The following is a 19,385-nucleotide window of genomic DNA, read 5'->3' on the forward strand; positions in this document are numbered from 1 at the left end:
TGTCTTGTCCCTTTCCCTGGTGCTCAGGCATTTTGGTTGAGGTATAAACGGCCAAGGTCACCCGTGTCTCTGGGACTGAGACGCAGCGCCAGGGGCCACCTGCTCGGGCTGTTTTGTGGTTGTAGAAAGTGGAACGACCAGCAGGCTGAGTCCTGGGGGCAGGAACGACCCCAGAGGATGGGGACAGGACTGGGGAGTCCAAGGAGCAGCCTGTACGGGGAAAGACAGGGTAGTGTGGCCACTGAACCTCGGCACCTGATGTGGGAGATGAAATGGGGGTTTGGGGTGCTGCTGCCCTTGCCCTGATCCAGATGCATTTTGGGACTGATGAGCTGCCCGGCCTGTGGGTTTTTTTCTTTTTTTTCCTCCTTCCTGTCCCCCAAACAACCTTGCTTGGCACTGCATGGAGAGCACTTTCCCGCCTGCGCATGGCCACCACAGGCCTGGCCCCCTCCACAGTGTCTGCCCAGCGCTCAGAGGACAGCAGTGCTCTCTGGGGGATTGGAAACTGGCCTGGAGAAGGTGAAGTTTCCTGTTCACTTCCCTCAGGGCTTTCCTCCTGTCTCCTCCCCACAGTGCAGCCAGCAGCGCTGTCACTGTGGAGGAGAGGAGAGGGGAGCAGAGAAGAAAGGGATGCTGGCCGGACCCGGTGCGTGGCAGATGCCATCCCCCTCCCCCATAGCGGGCCAGCCGTGTGTGGCCCTCCCCTGCTTCACTAACACACCTCCCTATGTGGCGCCTGCAACAGGGACCAAGCCTCCCCTGAAGTCTAGGGAGAGCTCTGGTACTCCCGGCACCCTCCACTCCGAATCCCACTCCTTTTTGTAAAAACAAACGCTGGAGCCTGTGAGTGCCGCCTTTCCCTGTGTCCACTGGTTCCTTCCATGTGAGCCATGGGGGAGGGCGGACATGGGACATGGGCTGTAATCCTGTGCCAACCAATAAAAGCCAGTATTTCACACTCTGTTAGCATCTGGCCTCTTCTCTCAAGGGTTTACCATGAGTCCTTCATATCAGTCTTTAAATGTCACCCCCTGCTTCTCTGGGGTTCCTGCAAATTGCCCTAGAGGTCAAGGGTAGCTGTGGAAGATTTAGCATTTGGAAAACTGAAGAACACAGTGAACAAGCCAGCACTGCTGCCTGGGGTGGAGGCAGGCCTGTCAGCAGGGAGCGGAAAGAGCTGGGCTTCATCCCGGATGAGGGAGGCAGCAAGAAGCAGCTTTCCTGTGTGGGGGTGGAGTCAAGGACAAGTGCCCCCCTTTTGTTAGTGGGGATTGAACCCCGGGTGCTTTGCCACTGAGCCACATCCCCAGCCCTTTTTTACATTTCATTTAGAGACAGGGTCTCACTGAGTTGCTTAGGGCCTAAGTTGCTGAGGCTGGCTTTGAACTTGTGATCCTCCTGTCTCAGCCTCCCAAACTGATGGGATTACAGGCATGTACCACTGCACCTGGCTAACAAGTACCACTTTTTGAAGATACACAGCAGGTAAGGCTTGTAGGCAGAGGACAACAGGTAGACATATATTGTGAGCAAGTAGCAGTAAGTAAGCTGTCCCTCTGAGCCCCAGACAGGAAGAAAAACACTTTGAAGTATAATGAAAAATAGTACAATGGGGTCAAATTATGGAAAACCAGATGGGCACAGTGGCATATGCCTGTAATCCCCGCCACTCAGGAGGCTGAGGCCAAGTTTGAGGCCAACCTCAGCATCTTAGCAAAACCCTGTCTCAATAAGAGGGGTTGGGATTGGGGCTGGGGCTGGGGCTGGGGCTCAGTGGTAGAGCCTTGTTTTTCACATGTGAGGCACTGGGTTCCATCCTCAGCACCACATAAAAATAAATAAAAGATATTGTGTCCATCTACAACTTAAAAATATTTTTAAGGGGGGGGCAGTGTGGCTCAGTGGTAGAGCACTTGCCTGGCACATGTGAGGCCCTGGGTTCAATCTTCAGCCCCACATGAAAATAAAGGCATTGTGTCCACGTACAAATAAAATACATTTAAAGCAAAAGAAAATTTTTAATAAGAATTGGGGGGCTGGAGCTGTGGCTCAGGGATAGAGCACTTGACTGGCATGTGTGAGGCCCTGGGTTTGATCCTCAGCACCACAAATAAATAAAATAAAAGATCCATTAACAACTAAAAAATATCTTTAAAAAAAAAGAGTTGGGGCTGTAGCTCAGTGGTACAGCTCTTGCTCTTAGTGTACAAGGCCCTGGGTTCAAGCCTCAGCGCTACCCCCAAATGACTGATAGATCATCACACCATACAAACCAGGGATAAATTTGACCTCATGCACATGACATATTCCTGAACAAGGCAGTCACACAGCCTTGGCCTGCTCCCTGAGGGAGGAGGAGGGTTTTGAGAGGCCTTCTGGAAGCCACTGTGACCTGCCATGCAAGAGGTGGTGCAGTCTGAAACAGGGGACCTGGGGAGAAGAGGGGGAGGAAAAGAATCAACAGCTCATCACCATCAGGTCACTGCGCGCCCTCGGGCACGGGCTGGCTTCTCAAGGCAAAACTGGGGTCACCACTGGCCAGCGTTCATAAGCCAAGAAAGCTGAGTGGTCAATGGAAGGGGGCCACATCCAGGACAAGAGCCACACAAACTTAACCTAGAGGCTCATGTATGGGCCCAGATGAAGTCAGCGTGTCTCTGTGGTGATAAATGTCAAACCCAGTTGAATGGCTGTGAATAGCCAAAAACAGAAAGTTGGTGAACTTGATTCCACTTCATTCCACATGGGACAGATGGCCTCTGCCCATCAGAGCACCTCCCCCTAAATCCTGACTGTGCAGGCTGCCTTTGTCCATGTCACGATGATCACCCCCCCTGCTCTAGTTAAAGGAGTCTTCCTGTGCCCGAGTCCGTGTGCATGGGACAAAGCCCGTAGGTGCTCACAGGGCCACTTCCAATCAGATGGGGTGTTCTGGAAACACCCCACTTACCCATGTCACATTCTTGTGGACCGCTGTACAGGTGTGTGGCTCATCAACGTCACATCTACCGCATGTCAACTGATTTTCATTCCATTCTCAGGGGAAAGGCAGAGTGTGGAGTCCTCTTTCTGTGGCCTGCAGGACTTTGTGGCTAAAGAGAAAAACATAAAAGTGGCCCCAAAAAACTTGGGGCAAGAGTGAGGAGAGGAAATGGTCTTGAAGGACCCCAGTGCAGCTCTGACCACAGGGACAGGCTATGCACTCCTGCGGCCTTCGCTGTCGTGCTGGTGCTCTGACCACCCAGGCCGGCTCAGATTTGGCAGAACTCCCGCCCATCCTCCACTCAGGCTGACTCCCCTCCGCACAGACCTGAAGCCTTCGATGGAAGCCATGGCCTTGGTTGCTTCCTGGTTTCAGACAGATTTAGGGTGTGAAGGGCTTGTTTTCTCTCCTTGGTCTTGTGACACCCAGCTAACATCTCAGCATCCGCAGGTGAAGCCATGAGGCCCCATGTTCTGTGTCCTGAATACCAGCAATGTGCTAAAACCAGAACACACAGTCCTCGCAGAGGCACCTGCTTGGGTGACAGATGGCGTGAAACGGGAGAGGTGACAGGCTGGCTAGAATAAGCTGCAGGAGGTGGGGGGTGCTGATGTTGCAGAGCCCTGTTGAGAGGATAATGGAGGAATGGGACAGAGAGCAGATCAGAAAAGGGGGAGGGACACATTCATGGGAAGGCTGCCTGGTGTGACAGGTGTGGGCGCTGGAGTTCAGCCACGTGCGGGTCCCAGCTCCGCTGCTGACAGGCTCCGTGATCTTGACATGTTGCCATCCATGACTGCTGTGTTTAATAATAAGTGAAGGAGTATATGGCACCAAAGTTGGGGTGTGATCACTATGTGCTGCACCTGCTTGGGAAATGCCCAGGGCTGTGCTGAGTTTACTATATAAATAGAGTCACAGCGACACAGTCACATGCAAGAAAAGAAGATCGAGGGGGTTACCGACCCCTTCCCCCTTCCCAAAAGAAGAGGCATCATCTGAGAGGATTTGGGATGGATGAGGGGATCCCCAGCTGAAGGGACCCCGGGGGAAGGGCAGGTATCTGGAACTTGATGGTCATAGTGGGCAGGGAGGAGAGAGGGCCAGGCGATGCCATGGGAAAGGTAGGCTGGGGTCAGTGGCTTGGCTGGCCGCGTTTGAACTTTACTCCGCATGACTGGGAAGCCAACGAGGCTTTAAAAGCAGCGGTGACTGCACTGGCTCGGGCATTTGGGGACAATGATACCACTCTCTACGGAGTGCTCACACTGCTCCAGGGCTTAGGCTTAGGCCCAGGCCTTGCGTTCACGGAGTCTTGGTCATCGTAGGAAGTGTAGGTCATGGGAAAGGAAATGGAGGCTTAGAGGAGCTAACCACTTTAAAACAACTAGACAAGTTCATTCTGGAATCACAAGAATAAAATACCCAGGATAACTAAGACAATTTGGAAAAACTGGACTGCAAGAGAAATCCTGGGTCCTATCAGCACACACAAAGGTAACTGGGTGCCCTGAAAGAAGATCACTCAGCAGAGGTAAGTTAGGAAGTCGAACAGAACGCAGCAGGGTGCCAAGGAACAGACCCTGCGTGACAGGAGCGTGGCCGGAGCCAGAGGAAGCACACGTGCTCCTCAGTGTTTGGGCCTCGGACCAACCAAATGGGAAAAATAAATAAGGTCCAATCCCAGCCTCACACTATCCAGGACAATGAGTTCACAAATGTGAAAAAATGAATTATAAAACCCTTAGGAGAAAACTTAGAAGTAACATCCAAGATGACAACTGAGCTCCAAGCTGAGGGGTCCCCATAGGACCCACCCTCTTTGCGATGGACAGTACTCTCTCGGTCATGGTCACCTTAGACTGCAGGATGGGCCAGGACAGTAGGGAGGTGGTGAATGAGAATGGGGTTGGCATCTTGTCCCCAAACACCTCATATGAAGATGGCTAGGGAGGCCGAGGGAGGGGCTTCCTGGGTATCACTCAGTCAACAGGTTGGTCACCGCACTCGCCGCCCACCATGGCACTGACAGCCTGAGATAACCAAGTTAGAGAAAAGGTCTGTTTTGGGGGCTGGGGATGTGGCTCAAGCGGTAGTGCGCTCGCCTGGCATGCATGCGACTTGGGTTCGATCCTCAGCACCACATACAAACAAAGATGTTGTGTCCGCCAATAAATAAATAAATAAATATTAAAAAGAAAAGAAAAGGTCTGTTTTGACCTGCGGTTTGGAGGTTTCTGTTCCTGATGGTTGGCACACTGCTGCCAGCTTGGGGTGAGGCCGCACAACCTGGCAGGAGCCTGTGGGAAAGCAGAGTCACTTGCCTTGTGGCCAGGAAGCAAATGAGGGGAAAAAAAAATAGAGGAAGGAGCTGGGATCCCACTGTCCCCACCAAGGGTATGTCCCCAATGACCTGAAGACCTCCCGCTAAGACCCACCTCCTAAGGCTTCCACCGCCTCTCACAGTGGGGACCAGGCCTTTAACACAGGAGTCCTTAGGGAATAGTCCAGATCAAAATCTGCAGCAGGCACTGACGATGTACCGGTGCAGTGACAGGCGTCTGTGAGGCACCCGTGGGTGAATGTGTGGTCACAGCACTTAGTAGAAGAGGCTATAAATAAGATGGTTGCAGCGAATCATCGCTTGACAGAGTTAGAATCGTTTTAGGGATAGTCTAGTCCAATCCTCTGTTTTACAGTTCTAGAAACAGCACAGCAGGAAGGGACTTTTCACCAGTATTCTGGACTGAAACCCTAAGTTCCATAAGTAGCTAGCAGCCGCCAGGTGCAGTGGGGCACGCCTGTGACCCCTGCTACTTGGAAGACTGATGCAGAAGAATTGCAGGTTTGAAGTCAGTCTCAGCAACTTAGCAAGGCCCCAAGCAACCCAGTGAGACCCTGTCTCTAAATAAAAGTATAAAAAAGGGCTGGGGACGTGGCTCAGTGGTAGACCCCAGGTTCAATCCCTAATACTGCAAAGGAAAGAAGGAAGGAAGGAAGAAAAAAAATGGCTAGCTGCTCTTTGTCGTCATGGAAAGCATTTTTAAATGGTTGTCTTACTCTGGCCAACAAACTATCCATCCAGTGTGGAGCCCAGACCCCACGTCCATCACCCTGAATTAATCCATCCATTCCTCTCCCCTCCTGGGAAGAGCTGATCCTGCTCAGAGAACAGTATCTTGAGGGGACACCACAGGCTCATGCTTGCCCTCCATTCAACCTCTGGTGCTGCCCATCATTGGCCAGTGACTGCTGCATTAGCAAGTCCAAGGCTACTCACCTGTTCTGAACCCAGCTCCTGAGCTCCCCCTCCCCCTGTCCTTGGCCACACTTCCGGTTCTTTCCTACTGTAGTTTTCAGGGGAAGTTCCACCCCTTGGCTCAGCAGCCCTTTAGCCAGTCGGCCCCGCCCACCTTGTCAGACCACTTTACTGCCACTCTGTGTCCCAGAACTTTCTGCAGATGCATCATACTCCACCACACTGTTCAAACCCACAGGGTCTGTGCCCTTTAGGGGGAAAGATCTCCTGACATCCTTCTCCCTATACTGGTCCTTGTCCCCTCAGTCCCACCCCCAGGCTGCAGGTGCCCTTTGAAGGCACACAGGGAGGCTCTCACCAGTCTTGGTCTCTGACTGATGTAGAGCTGGTACCCAGGAAATTTGGTTGGAGGAGACAAAAAGCCAACTGGCATTTTGAAAGTGTCCACAGCACAAGGAATGTGTGTGCGGTGGCATCCTGCTCTCTCAGTCCTTTCCCGCTGCACCCCACACCCCCACCGTGCATTTCCCCAAACCCTAGAGCAAAGACCAGGTGCCCTGAGGGACCTGGGGCAGGAGTGTGGAGCAGGGGAGGTGGGAGGCTCCTCCCCTGGGGCATGGCGCTGCCCATCCACTGCAGCAACCTGACCAATCATCGAGTCCAGCCTCCCCTTGAAGCCCTTCTCCATCTTTCTCTTCCTGCCTTTAGTCTGGGGGACATGGGGGAGGTGCTTTTTCAAGGAGAGGAGACCCCTAATTCCTGCTGCTCCCTCTAACTCAGCCAGGATCCTGTGAATTTCCCCATTCCTAGGGCAGGAGGCGACAAGAGGCTGGTCACTTCCTGAGGAAGTCGAAGGGCCACCCTCACAGCTGACACTGTTTTCAGTGCTTCCCGGTTAGTCTCCAGAACCTCCCCCCCTGTCAGTTCCGAGAGCTCCTGCGCAGGACCCCGGACTTTCACATCTCTCCCAGGGCAGGCACCTCCATCCCGACTTGGTTCTCCTGGAGGGAGCCAGAGCCCGAGGAGCCTGAGGGCAGAAGGGAGCTGGGTCCGTGGAGAACCAGCTCCAGAGGAGGAGAGCTGGGGAGGCTGCAAGTCAGGCCTCGGGTGCTGCCAGGGGCCGCCATCAGGGCTTCCCACTGACTCCTGCAGGACTCACTCAGTCCCTCCGCACTATCCCAGCATCCCCAGCAAGGAACACCTGGGTCCCCTATCCCAGCCCTGACACTGCTCAGCTTTGAAAGGAGTATGGACTGTCCTGATATTGAGAAGTGACCAGCTTGGATGGAAACCCTTTCTACTTGGAGGACCAGCATGGAGGATGCTGGGCAAAGTCACAGCGAGCTCAGGGCTAAGCAGAGACAGGGGCCTGTGGCGGGTGGCTCAGCTCCTGGAAACCCATACTCACAAGCACCTGTGATGACCATGAAGTAGAAAGTCCCAAATGAAGTTGATGGCCTAGTCTCAGCAGCTCCATGGCCCGCTTGCTCAGGCCACCAGTAGAGGGGCTGGGACTGTGGAGTCCCTCTCAGCCTCAACCCCACTGACCCCTCATGCCAGAACGGGGTGGGCCCCAGGCTGACCTGGCTCTGGCCTTCCTCAGAAGACCCATGTGCTTCCAACTGCAGAGGTGGAGAAGAGCTGGAGAGAGGTGGGGAACCACTGCCCAGGGAACACCAGGGGATTTCCCATGGGAACAGTGGGTGGGTGGGGGCAGAACCCCAAGGGAAACACCTGTGGGGCCAGGCATACTGGGCACCCCGCAAAGCGAAGCCTGGTGATGAAACAGTGGACGGTGCGCTGCTGCAGTCCGGGACCCTCTTTCTAGTGTGTGTCCCCATCCCAGCCGCAGTGGACTAACCAGTCATTGATTCCATTCATTCATTTCTAAGGTAACTTATGTACTGATTGCCCACTGGGTGCTCCATTTTAAAAAAAAAAAAAATTTTTATTAGTTATTGATGAATTTTTAAATTTTATTTATTTATTTGTATGTGGTGCTGAGACTCGAACCCAATGCCTCACACATTCTAGGCAAGTGCTCTACCACTGAGCCACAACCCCAGCCCTCCATTTTTTTTTAAAGCAATCTTCATCCACCACATTTTTAAAAGTTTAATCGAATCAAATTAACATACAAGAGGCTACATATATTTAAAATGTCCAATTTGAGACCAGCAAGATGGCACACACCTGCAATTCCAGCTCCTTGGAAGGTGAGGCAGGAGGATCGCAAGTTCAAGTTCTCAAAACAAAAATAATAAAAAGGCGGTAGAGTATTTGCCTAGCATGCCCGATTCACTGGGTTCAATCCCCAGCACTGCAAAAGAAAAAAAGAAAGAGGGAGGGAGAAAGGGAGAAGGAGAGCGGCCAGGGACTGGGGAGGGAGATTATTAGTAGATTAAAAGAAAAAACATACATGGGATATGTTATTCTCCTATTGTCCAATTAGTAGGGTGTATGACATTGACTTCCCATGCTGTCATCCCTGTGTTAAATCTCCTTTGAATATAGTGTATAATTTTTCTAATGTGCTATTAGATTCATTTTGCTAGTATTTTGTTGAGTATTTTTATGTCTATATTCATTGAGAATATTGGTCCATATTTTCTTTTTCTTTATTTCCTTCCTTTGTACTAAGGACTAAACTTTGAACTCAAGGGTGCTCTACCACTGAGCTACATCCTTAGCCCCTTTTTTTTTTGTATCTTGAGACACAATCTCACGAAGTTCCCAGGCTGGCCTCCAACTTGTGATCCTCTGTCTCAGCCTCCAGAGTAGTTGCAATTATAGGTATGTGCCACCATACCCAGTTCCCTGCTCCATTATTTCCTTTTTCCTGCAGGACTTAAATTCAGTTTGATTTTTTTTTTTTTTTTTTTTGTAGTTGTAGATGGACAGCATGTCTTTATTTTATTTCTTTTTATCTGGTGCTGAGAATTGAACCCAGTGCTCTACCACTGAGCTACAGCCTCAGCCCTGATCTACTTTTTTTAGTTTCTTAAATAGTAATGTTGATTTGAGATCATTATGCTTTAACAGATATGAATTTCCCTTTGAGTACTGCTTTTACAATATCCCTTAAGTTTGGGGATGTTTTAAATTGGTCTTACAGTATTTTATAATTTTCCTAGTGGCTTCTTCTTTGACCCATTTGTTGTTGAGAGTGTGTTTATTTTCTACAGATTTGCAGAATTTCCAGTTTTCCTTCTGCTATTGGCTTCTGGTTTCATTTCATTATAATCAGAGAAGATACTTTGTATAAATTTCAATCATTGTGAAAATTTATTGAGAATGTTTTTTAAAAATTTTTTTGGGGGCTGGGAATGTGGCTCAGGCGGTAGCGCGCTCGCCTGGCATGCGTGCGGCCCGGGTTTGATCCTCAGCACCACATACCAACAAAGATGTTGTGTCCACCAAGAACTAAAAAATAAATATTAAAAAAAATTCTCTCTCTCTCTCTCTCTCTCTCTCTCTCTCTCTCTCTCTCTCTCTCTTCTCTCACTCTCTCTTTAAAAAAAAATTTTTTTGTAGTTGTTGATGGACCTTTATTTTATTCATTTATTTATATGCGATGCTGAAAAACAAGCCAAGGGCCTCACACATGCTAGGCAAGCGCTCTACCACTGAACTACAACCCCAGCCCTGAGAATGCTTTTGTGGGCTAACGCCTATGTTAACAAGGAATAGCGACCTTTAATTTTGTTTGTTTGTTTTCTGGGGTGGGGGGATGGGGATTGAACACAGAGGCCTCTACCCCTGAGTCATATTTCCAGCCCTTTTTATTTTGAAACAGGGTCTCACTAAATTGCAGAGTCTGGCTTTTAAACTTGTGATCATCCTGCCTCAGCCTCTGGTGGAGCTGGAATGACAGGAATGTGCCACTGTGCCCAGAGGGTTCTTTTGTTGAATGTTTCTTTGGCTTTCATATCAGGGCAATACTGAGTTAGAAAAAGTTAGGAAGGATTCCCTCCTCTCAGAATTTCTGAGAAAAACTAATGTTAATTCTCCTTTAGATATTTGGTAGAATTCACCAGTGAAGAAGACTGTTGGAAGATTTTTTTTTTTTTTTGCTTTGGTTGTTTTGTTGCAGTGCTGGGGATGAACCCGGAGCTCTACACTGGGCAACACCCCCAGGCCTATTATTTTTTACTTTGATACAGGGCCTCATTATAAATTGCTGAGACTGGCCTTGAACTTGTGATCCTCCTGTCTCATCCTCCCTAGTTACTGGGATTACAGGCATGTGTCCAGGTCCCTGGCTGTTGGAAATTTTTTTAGTATTAAGATTTTTTAGGGGAGTGAAGGGAGATGTGGGGCTGTGGGGATGGCAAGGAAGGTGGAGTGACAGACGTTGTTACCCTCTACGCATGTATGCTTACACCACTGGAGTGACTGCACCATGTGCAGCCATAGGAAGGAGAAGCTGTGTGCCATCTGTGTACAGTGTGTCAAAATGCATTCTATTGTCATGTACAACTAATTACAACAAATTTTAAAAAAATTTTTTTAAAAAGAAGGTTCAGGGCTGGGGATGTGGCTCAAGCGGTAGCGCGCTCGCCTGGCATGCGTGCGGCCCAGGTTCGATCCTCGGCACCACATACCAACAAAGATGTTGTGTCCGCCGAGAACTAAAAAATAAATATTAAAAATTCTCTCTCTCTCTCTCTCTTTAAAAAAAAAAAAAAAAGATTGCATTTCTTAAAAAAAAATAAAAAATAAAAAAAAATAAAAAGAAGGTTCAGAGGAGAAATGATTGGGTTATGGCCTTAACCTAGTCAGTGAATTCATCCCCTGACTGGGATTAACTGAAGGGTAACTGAAGTGGTAGGGTGTGGCTGGAGGCAGTGGGAACTGGGGTGTGGCTTTGGGTATATATTTGTACCTGGTGAGCAGATTCTGGCTCTGCAGCCCCATCACCACAGGAGCTGCTTCCCTCTGCCACATTCTTCGGCCATGAGGTCTGCTTCCCTTTATGCCTGGAGGACTGGGGCCGCCTTCTGTGGACTAAGACCTCTGAAACCCTGAGCCCTGATATAAACTTTTCCTCCTCTAAAAAAAATTTAAAAAAAAAAGATTTTTGTGTATGTGGCCTGACTGACATGTTCTGGAGAACATATGTCTGGAGAATGTTCCATGTGCTCTCAAGAAGAACCCATGCTCTGCTGTTGTTGGGTGGAACCTTCTATTTGTGACCGTTGGATCCAGTTGGTGTAGTGTTTTTGAAGTCCTCTATTTCCTTATTTATCCATCTGGATCTCCTAACCATTATTGAAAATGGGGTACTGAAGTCTCCAAAACTGTAATTGTGGAATTGTTTCTAAATATGTTCTCACTTGTATGTGAAATCTAAAAACATCAAACCAAGAAGCAGAGTATAGTACAGTGGTTATAAGAGGCTGGGATGTGGGGGATGGGGAGATGTTGGTCAAAGGGTATAAAGTCGCAGTCAGACAGGAGGAGTAAGTGGTAAGTATTTAAGGTGATGGATATGTTACTAGCTTGATTCAGTCCTTCCACACTATATATATGTAACATTGTTTTGTACCCTATAATTATGTAGGATTCTAATTCAACAACAACCAAAAACCTTAAATACAGAGGTGTAACCCAGTGGTAGAGTACATACTTAGAATGCATAAGGTCCTCAGTCCAATCTGACACTGAAAAGAAACCAACACAAAACACTGAAGCCAGATGCAACAGCACAGGCCTGAGATGCAGTCACTCGGGAGCTGAGGCAAAAGGATGGCAAATTTGAGGCTAGACTTAGCAACTCAGTGAGACCTTGTCTCAAAACAAAATTAAAAGAAGCCGGGTGCCGTGGCTCACACCTGTAATCCTCCTGGCTCAGGAGGCTGAGACAGGAGGATCACAAGTTCAAAGCCAGCCTCAGCAATAGCGAGGCACTAAGCAACTCAGTGAGACCTGTCTCTAAATAAAATACAAAATAGGGCTGGGGATGGGGCTCAGTGTGCAAGTGCCCCGAGTTCAGTCCCTGGTACCAAAAATAAATAAATAAATTAATTAATTAAATTAAAGGGCTGAGTGCAGTGGCACACCCCATAACCCCAGCAGCTGGGAGGCTGAGACAGGAGGATGGGAAGTTCAAAGCCAGCCTCAGCAAAAGCAAGGTGCTAAGCAAGTCAATGAGACCCTGTCTCTAATAAATACAAAACAGGGCTGGGGATGTGGCTCTGTGGAAAAGTGCCCCCTGAGTTCAATCCCTGGTAACCTCCATCCCCCAAAATGGGCTGGGGATATAGTTTATTGTCCCTGGGTTCTAACTCCAGTACAGCAAAATCTTTTTTTTTTTTTTTTGGGGGGGGGGTGATGCTGGGGATTGAACCCAGGGCCTTGTGCATTTGAGGCAAGCACTCTCCCAACTAACCTGTATCCCCAGCCCCAGCACAGCAAAATCATAATTATTACAAAAAAAAAAAAAATTAAGGGCTAGGGTGTCACTCAATGGTAGAGCAATTGCCTACCTTGCATGATACCCTGAGTTTGATCTTCAGTACCGAAAAAAAAAAAAAATGAAAAATAAGTAAATAAATAATGCTCCTATGAACATATTCACATATGTATATATTGAGGACAAACATTTTCATTTTTTTTTCTGGGAGTGAAACTGCTTATTTATCATTAGATAGGTTCATGTATTTTTTTGTTTGTTTGTTTTTAGATAGGTTCATTTTTATAAAAAATTCCCAACAGATTTCCAAGAATATAGAGCAATTTCTCAGGCTGTGGCTGTGGCTCAGTGGTAGAGCACTTGCCTAGCGTGTGTAAGCACGGAGTTTGATTCTCAGCACCACATACAAATAAATGAATTTTTAAAAATAAAGGTTTATTAACATCTAAAAAATAAATAATAATAATAATAATTTCTCCCTTAACTTCTGTCAATATCTGTTTTATATATTTTTGGACCCTGTTTTTCAGCATGTATGTTTGCAATTTCTGCAACTTCTTGATGAACTGACCCTTTTATCAATATAAAATGTCCCCTGTAGTCTTTATTTTGTGACTCCTGCCTCAGCCTCCCAAGTAGCTGGGATCCCGGGTGTGCGCCCCATGCCCAGCTCTCTCCCCAGAGTACAGCTCCTTAAAGTTGTTCCGCAGCTCACTGGTGCCCTTTTCATATTTTTTCTTTCTTCTTCCATCCCTTCCCTTCCTTTTCTTTGTTTCTGCAATTTTTTCTCTGTTGTATTTATATTTGGATTTATTCTTGTTATGTGTCCAAGTTCATTTTCTTTTTTTCTATAATATTTTATCTACCAGGAATCCCACTCAGTAGACACTTTCAGTTGACTCTGTGGATTTCATCTCCAGTTCAGTTTGGATTTTTAAAATATATTCTGTGACTTCATACTTAACTCTTGGTATCTATGGAATGCAGTTATGATAATGTTTAATATCTTCTGCTAGGCCTAACATCTGTATTATCTGTTCTTGGTTCGTTTCAGTTGAATGGGTTTTTATTTTTATTATTTTCAATAGGAGTTGGTTGTGTTTTCCTGATCCTCTACAATATTACTGGATTTTTTGTTTTTTAAGTAATGGATATAATACCTTTGCTTTATTTATTTATTTATTTTGTTACTGGGGAAAGAACTCAGGGCAGTCAACCACTGAGCCACATCCCCAGTCCTATTTTGTATTTTGTTTAGAGACAGGTTCTCACTGAGTTGCTTAGCGCCTCGACATTGCTGAGGTTGGCTTTGAACTCATGATCCTCCTGCCTCAGCTTCCTGAGCTGCTAGGATTACAGGCATGCATCACCAAACCCAGTTTATTGTTTTATTTTTATGTGGAGCTGAGGGTTGAACCCAGTGTTTCACATGCTAAGCAAGCAACCTACTACCAAGCCGCAACCCCAGCACACCTCTGAATATTTTTAATGGATGCCAGATATGATGAATTTACTTCTTAGAACTGAATATTTTTTGCATTCCTATACATCTTGTTTGAGCTTTGTTCTGGAATTTAGTTAAGTCACTTGAAAACAGGTTGGTCTTTTCAGGTAGTGTTTTTATGATGTTTTCATGGGGTCTGGAGCAGGAGAACCCAAGGATGAGAGAGGTGTTAAAGAAGGGGATGCACGAGTCCAGGCAATGACTGAAGCAGCACAGTTAGTCAGGGGAGCGTTGGGGACCTCATCCCATCCTATCCCTATCCCTTTTTGAAGAGGCGGCTGCAAGAAGAAGACTTGTGGAATTGGACTGCTCTCTGGTTGCTCATGGGATACAAAGCCTCAGTTCAGGAGAAAATGGGCCTCACCTGCAGCGTGGGAGGAACAGCTGCCAGGAAGAGTGTCTGTCACCTGACACCCCATCCCACCATTTCCTGGATGATCAGACCATGTCATCACACTTCTCAGGATGTCAGCTTGCTCAGTTCTAACTGGAGTTGCTTAAGCTGCCCTGGGTAGCTTGCACAGGTGTCCTGTCCTAGAAGAGAGGGAAGTAAAACATGTTGAGTCTGACATGGAAGCTGGGCCATTTCCACATACAACATGAGCACTGGACTGACTCACAGAGGACTCTCAGGAAATGTGGCTGGAAGTCCCAAGCACAAACCTGGGTATATGGGTAGACAAGAGGGCCTGGGTTCTCAAATTCATCACTTGCTCCCAAGTCCCTGCAAGACAAAGCCCTGGGTGGGTGGTCCTCCTTCTTTCCAGACTCAAAAGCCTGAGAGCAGCAGGAGATTCTAGGCTCCTGGGTTTGTTTCATTCTTTCCCTCTACCCAATTCCCTGCCAGAGTCGGACAGTGGTGTCTGCAGGCAGGCTAGAGGTCAAAGTGCCCATCTGCCCTGTGGTTCCCAGTGGGTCTGCCTCTCTCAAAGACTTGTCCTCACTCAGCCTTGTCTGGGGCTTGAATAAACCTAGGACAGCTCAGACCAAGTCACTCACCATGTCCACTGCCAGGTAGCCAGTGGTGAGTGGTTCCCAGCACTTCACACCCACTCCTAAGGGTTCCCCTGGCAAGAATAGGGTGACATGGGCCATCCCTTATCCTCATTACCACCTGATGACCCAAGAGGGCTTCAGTCTGGTTTAGATGCCACAAATTTGATATTCTTTGGTGTCTCCCCCAACATCAAGCCTAGAATAATCTGATCACTTCTGATTTGGGGTGGAAGAGGAGGCTCTGGTTCAAAACTGAATGCATATATAAATTAGTTATAGGTATGTACAGGTATATATACACACATTTGAGGTAAATGTAGACTCAGGTGTTTGGGATTGAACCCATGGGTACTTCACCACCGAGCCATACTCCCCTTTTTTTCTATTTAATAGTTAGGGTCTCGATAGATTGCTTAGGGCCTCGATAAGTTGCTGAGGCTGGCTTTGAACTTGCCATCCTCCTGCCTCAGCCTTCTGAGTTGCTGGGATATTGACATTGGTACACTTCACCAGTCTTACTCAGGTTTCTCCAGTGTGTACCATCAGACGGTGAAAACTTTAACCCAAGATTCCTGAGCTGCCTGTGTCCCCTAAGACACAGGAAGGAAAGAGGAGAGCAAGAGGAATGTAACATTCAGGACACGGCCTATGAACTAGGCTCCTTTTCTGCATCATCGTTTAATCGTCACGACAGCCTGTTTCACAGACACTAAGACTGGACACAGAAAGGGTGGGTGGGTGGGTGGACCTGGGTCCCGCTGCTGGGTAGGAAGTAACCCACGCCCCCGCCTCTACCCGCTGAGCACAGCCCAAGAGCCTGTCAACAAACACCGACGGAGGCCTTGTGGGCCGGGCGCAGGGTCCTGTCGTGAAGGGTCTGGGCTAGCACGTGGCCTGGGCTCCAACCAGAAGGGTGAGGGCGACGGACGCCCAGCGTCGCCCCCAAGTTCCGACTCCAACTCTCGGGCACCGAGGCGCCCAACCCGGGCCCGCCCGCGGAAAGCGGGGAAACCACCCGCGCCGCCTGCAGCCCCGTGATCTCCTCCCCGAGCTGCGCAGCCCTCGGCTGCCCCCTGCCGCCGCGGGGTGGACCCTGCACGCCCCGCTGTCCCCGCCTTCTCGCTGCCCACCCCCGCCTCCGGATTGGCTGCTCCGGAAGGCTCGGGCCGTTCACCTTCCGCCACCGGATTGGCTGCGCCCCGGGGTGAGGCCCCGCCCACCTCCCCGGGTCCTTTGATCACGCGCCCGCCGGCCCTTCCGGGACCCGGCAGCCAACCCTGGGTGTTCCTGTCGGGGCTGCAGCGGCGGGAGGTAAGGCATGGCAGGGTTGGATGGGCTGCCGAGCGCAGGCACGGGTCCACACGTCAGGGTGCCCGGATTCCAAGATGCCGAGGCGCGGGGCGGCCCCTCCACGCTCCCCCAACACTCCACGCCCCCGGCCTGAGCCTCCCAGCACGGTGGGAACTACCTTCCGCCCGCCGCTGCTGGCCAGCATTCTAGGAGCGGCCTGATGCGCTCCGCATCCTGGCTTGCCTCCTCGGTCTGGGACGGCGGAGCCTGTCGTTAGGTATGGGCAAGCCTGATACCCCACGGATACGGGGCAGGGAGCTCTACCTTGCCCTCTGATAGAGACCCAGGCAAACATGGGTCAGGGACCTTGGACAATCTTGGTGCAGCTGCTGCAGGACGACCTTCTCGCTTCTGTCTATGGGGACTGACCCTCTCCACTTCGCCTGTCAACCCTGGCCAGGAGGGGAGGGACCTGGGCGGAGTCCCGGGTGGGGAACGGAGTGAGATGACATCATCTCGAAGATAAGGTCCAGCCCTATCCACTGTGCACACACTGGTACATGAGACTGAGTGGGGTGATAAGGGGTGTCCGGGTTCTTGTGACACCAGGGGTAAGAAGGACATAGAGCCTACGCATGGAGCCTGTAGCCTGAAGTGTGGGGACTGAACCAGAACTGAGGCAGGCCCCTTCAGATGCTCCCATCTCATCCCTAGGTGCAGTCCACCCCTCCTGTTTACCTGATCTCCATTTTGCTCCACTGGATGGGTGCTAACAGCCCAATGTCCAGCTCTTGTGACAGGACCTGGAAACCTACACCTACCCTTTCCCCAACAATTGAGACTCCCAAATGTTCATCCAGCATCTGAGCTGGGCCCCACCCTGACTTAGGGATAGGAGCTGGACAGGAAACAGATCCTGGATCTGGACCTTCCTTTGGTGCCCTTTCCACCCAGGATTGGCCAAGAGTCATTGGAGGATTACACACACAGTGTGTTTTTGTAGAGGATGCCTCATCCCAGGGTTTGACCTGGGGCGTTTTTTGCAGATCTTGGGCTCTGGGGGAGGGGCTGGGAATTTGGATGTCACTGTAGGAGCAATTGATAACCTCCCTTCCTCCTCCCCAGGGAGCCCTGTGGAGGCACCCTCCCGAGGCACCACTGCCCATGCTGACCACCCAGCCCTCCTGCTGCTGATGTCATGAGTAACACCACAGTGCCCAATGCTCCCCAGGCCAACAGTGACTCCATGGTGGGCTATGTGTTGGGGCCTTTCTTCCTCATCACCCTGGTCGGGGTGGTGGTGGCTGTGGTAAGGAGCCCCCCACATGCACACATAGACACACCTGTGCCCAAGTAGGGGCTGGGTGGGCCTGGTCAGGTGCACACAGCATCTTAGCTGTCCTTCTGAGGGAGTGAAGGGTGTGGAGTTGGGCCTCCTCACTGTGGGCCTTCCTGGGCTCAGCAGCCTCCACAGTGCTGTGTCTCTGTTACAGGTAATGTATGTGCAGAAGAAAAAGCGGTGAGTGTCCCCACCCCAGTCTGGTATTTCTTCCCATAGGATCTGAGTTGTCTGTGTGAGTGATAAAAACGCCCTTGGCCAGCCTGAACCAAGCCTGAAAGTCTGTTCTCCTTGCCTCATACAACTCACCCGGGAGAGGCCCCTTTGCAGCCACATTGTGTCCAGGACACGCATTTAAGTGCCCTGGCTGGGGGAGGGGGAGTGGCCCCAGGCAGTCAGGTATTTGATGGGGGTGAAGGTGGGGCTTGGGCTGAGCCCCTGCCCTGTTCTCCAGGGTGGACCGGCTCCGCCATCACCTGCTACCCATGTACAGCTACGACCCTGCTGAGGAGCTGCACGAGGCTGAGCAGGAGCTCCTCTCTGACGTGGGAGACCCCAAGGTGAGCACTCTTGGGTAGGGGAAATCAGGTGGAGATGAGGGAGCAATCTTCTCCCTCATACTCCTGAAACCAGGCCCCATCTTGCCCTAGGCCTCCCCAGTGGGGCACCTCCTCCAAGTGACAGCCCTCAGTGTCTCCCCCCACAGGTTGTGCATGGCTGGCAGAGTGGCTACCAGCACAAGCGGATGCCCTTGCTTGATGTCAAGACATGACCTGGTTCCAGGCCCTGACCTCCAGCCTTGAGGGTCCTGCAGGCTCCTGTCTTCACCCCACCCCACTGTTCCATCATCTTGCTCCCTTTAGACCCTCAGCCCTTTGTGGGCTGACCCCCACCCACCCCCAGGCACTGACAGATCTCATTTTGGGGGTACAGTGGCTGGGAACAGCTTTGCTTTCTCTAACCTGCCTGAACTGGGCCTTGGCACAAAACCCCAGGAGGGATTTGGAATTGTTTCCATGGTTACAGGACCCACATGTATAGAATTCAGTATATATATTTTGTAAATAAAATGTTTTGTGGCTAGGGGTGTGGTTGACTTGACTTCAAGAAGGGTTTAAATTACCTCTGCAGCTCCTTTCATTGCCATTTCCTCTCCCAGAAATGGCCTAAGGGCAGAGAGCCCTTCCAAGTACCAACTTTGCTTCTCGCCCCTCTACCTTGGCTAAGGGGCACACATTACAGAATGACTGTAGTCCAGAAAAGGATATTTTTTTATTCAAGTAACTGCAAATAGGAAACCAGAGGGGAGCCCCAGGCTGGGACAAATAATGGCCAACCTCTCCCCAACAGAACAAGGGGAGAAGGTGGCCCCTACACCCTTCACGGTCAACACAGACCCCCCCCTCCTCACTCTGCTGCAGCATCCTAGGGGCAGGACCCCACCTTCCCTGGGACTGCGGTAGTAGGTAACCCAGCCTGCTGCACCCCAGTGCCCCTTCCCCCTGAGGAACACCTTGGGGAGGGGAATATGGTCGGAACAGAGGAGAGGGCATGGGGATGAGCGTCTGGCGCTGGTAGCAGCAGGTGACTGATGTC

At 50.1% G+C, this 19,385-nt stretch overlaps 1 protein-coding gene and 1 long non-coding RNA gene across 8 annotated transcripts; one reads left to right on the forward strand and one right to left on the reverse strand.

Moving 5' to 3' along the window:
• Positions 1-379: 379 nt before the first annotated feature.
• On the reverse strand, positions 380-17,576 carry LOC120889011 (uncharacterized). 4 transcript variants are annotated; one of them, XR_013425249.1, is made up of 4 exons: positions 16,775-17,576; positions 14,529-14,698; positions 2,954-8,565; positions 380-2,433 (listed from the first exon to the last, which is right to left on the reverse strand). It is a non-coding gene; the product is annotated as an uncharacterized LOC120889011 (long non-coding RNA). The 4 variants fall into 4 exon arrangements; XR_013425248.1 differs by having other exon boundaries at positions 2,954-3,095; positions 3,314-14,698; XR_013425247.1 differs by having other exon boundaries at positions 2,954-14,698.
• On the forward strand, positions 17,576-18,872 carry Smim29 (small integral membrane protein 29). Of its 4 annotated transcripts, none has more exons than XM_040282493.2 (4): positions 17,576-17,699; positions 17,944-17,969; positions 18,244-18,349; positions 18,481-18,872. In XM_040282493.2, the coding sequence occupies exons 1-4, from the start codon at positions 17,649-17,651 to the stop codon at positions 18,559-18,561; spliced, it is 264 nt and encodes an 87-aa protein (XP_040138427.1). In that variant the 5' UTR covers positions 17,576-17,648; the 3' UTR covers positions 18,562-18,872. The 4 variants fall into 4 exon arrangements, with proteins under 4 accessions (XP_040138427.1, XP_040138428.1, XP_040138426.1 ...); XM_040282494.2 differs by having other exon boundaries at positions 18,496-18,872; XM_040282492.2 differs by having other exon boundaries at positions 17,629-17,759.
• The last annotated feature ends 513 nt before the right edge of the window (positions 18,873-19,385 follow it).

This window comes from Ictidomys tridecemlineatus, chromosome 8 (assembly GCF_052094955.1).
Source record: "Ictidomys tridecemlineatus isolate mIctTri1 chromosome 8, mIctTri1.hap1, whole genome shotgun sequence".
NCBI classification, from domain to species: Eukaryota; Metazoa; Chordata; class Mammalia; order Rodentia; family Sciuridae; genus Ictidomys; species Ictidomys tridecemlineatus.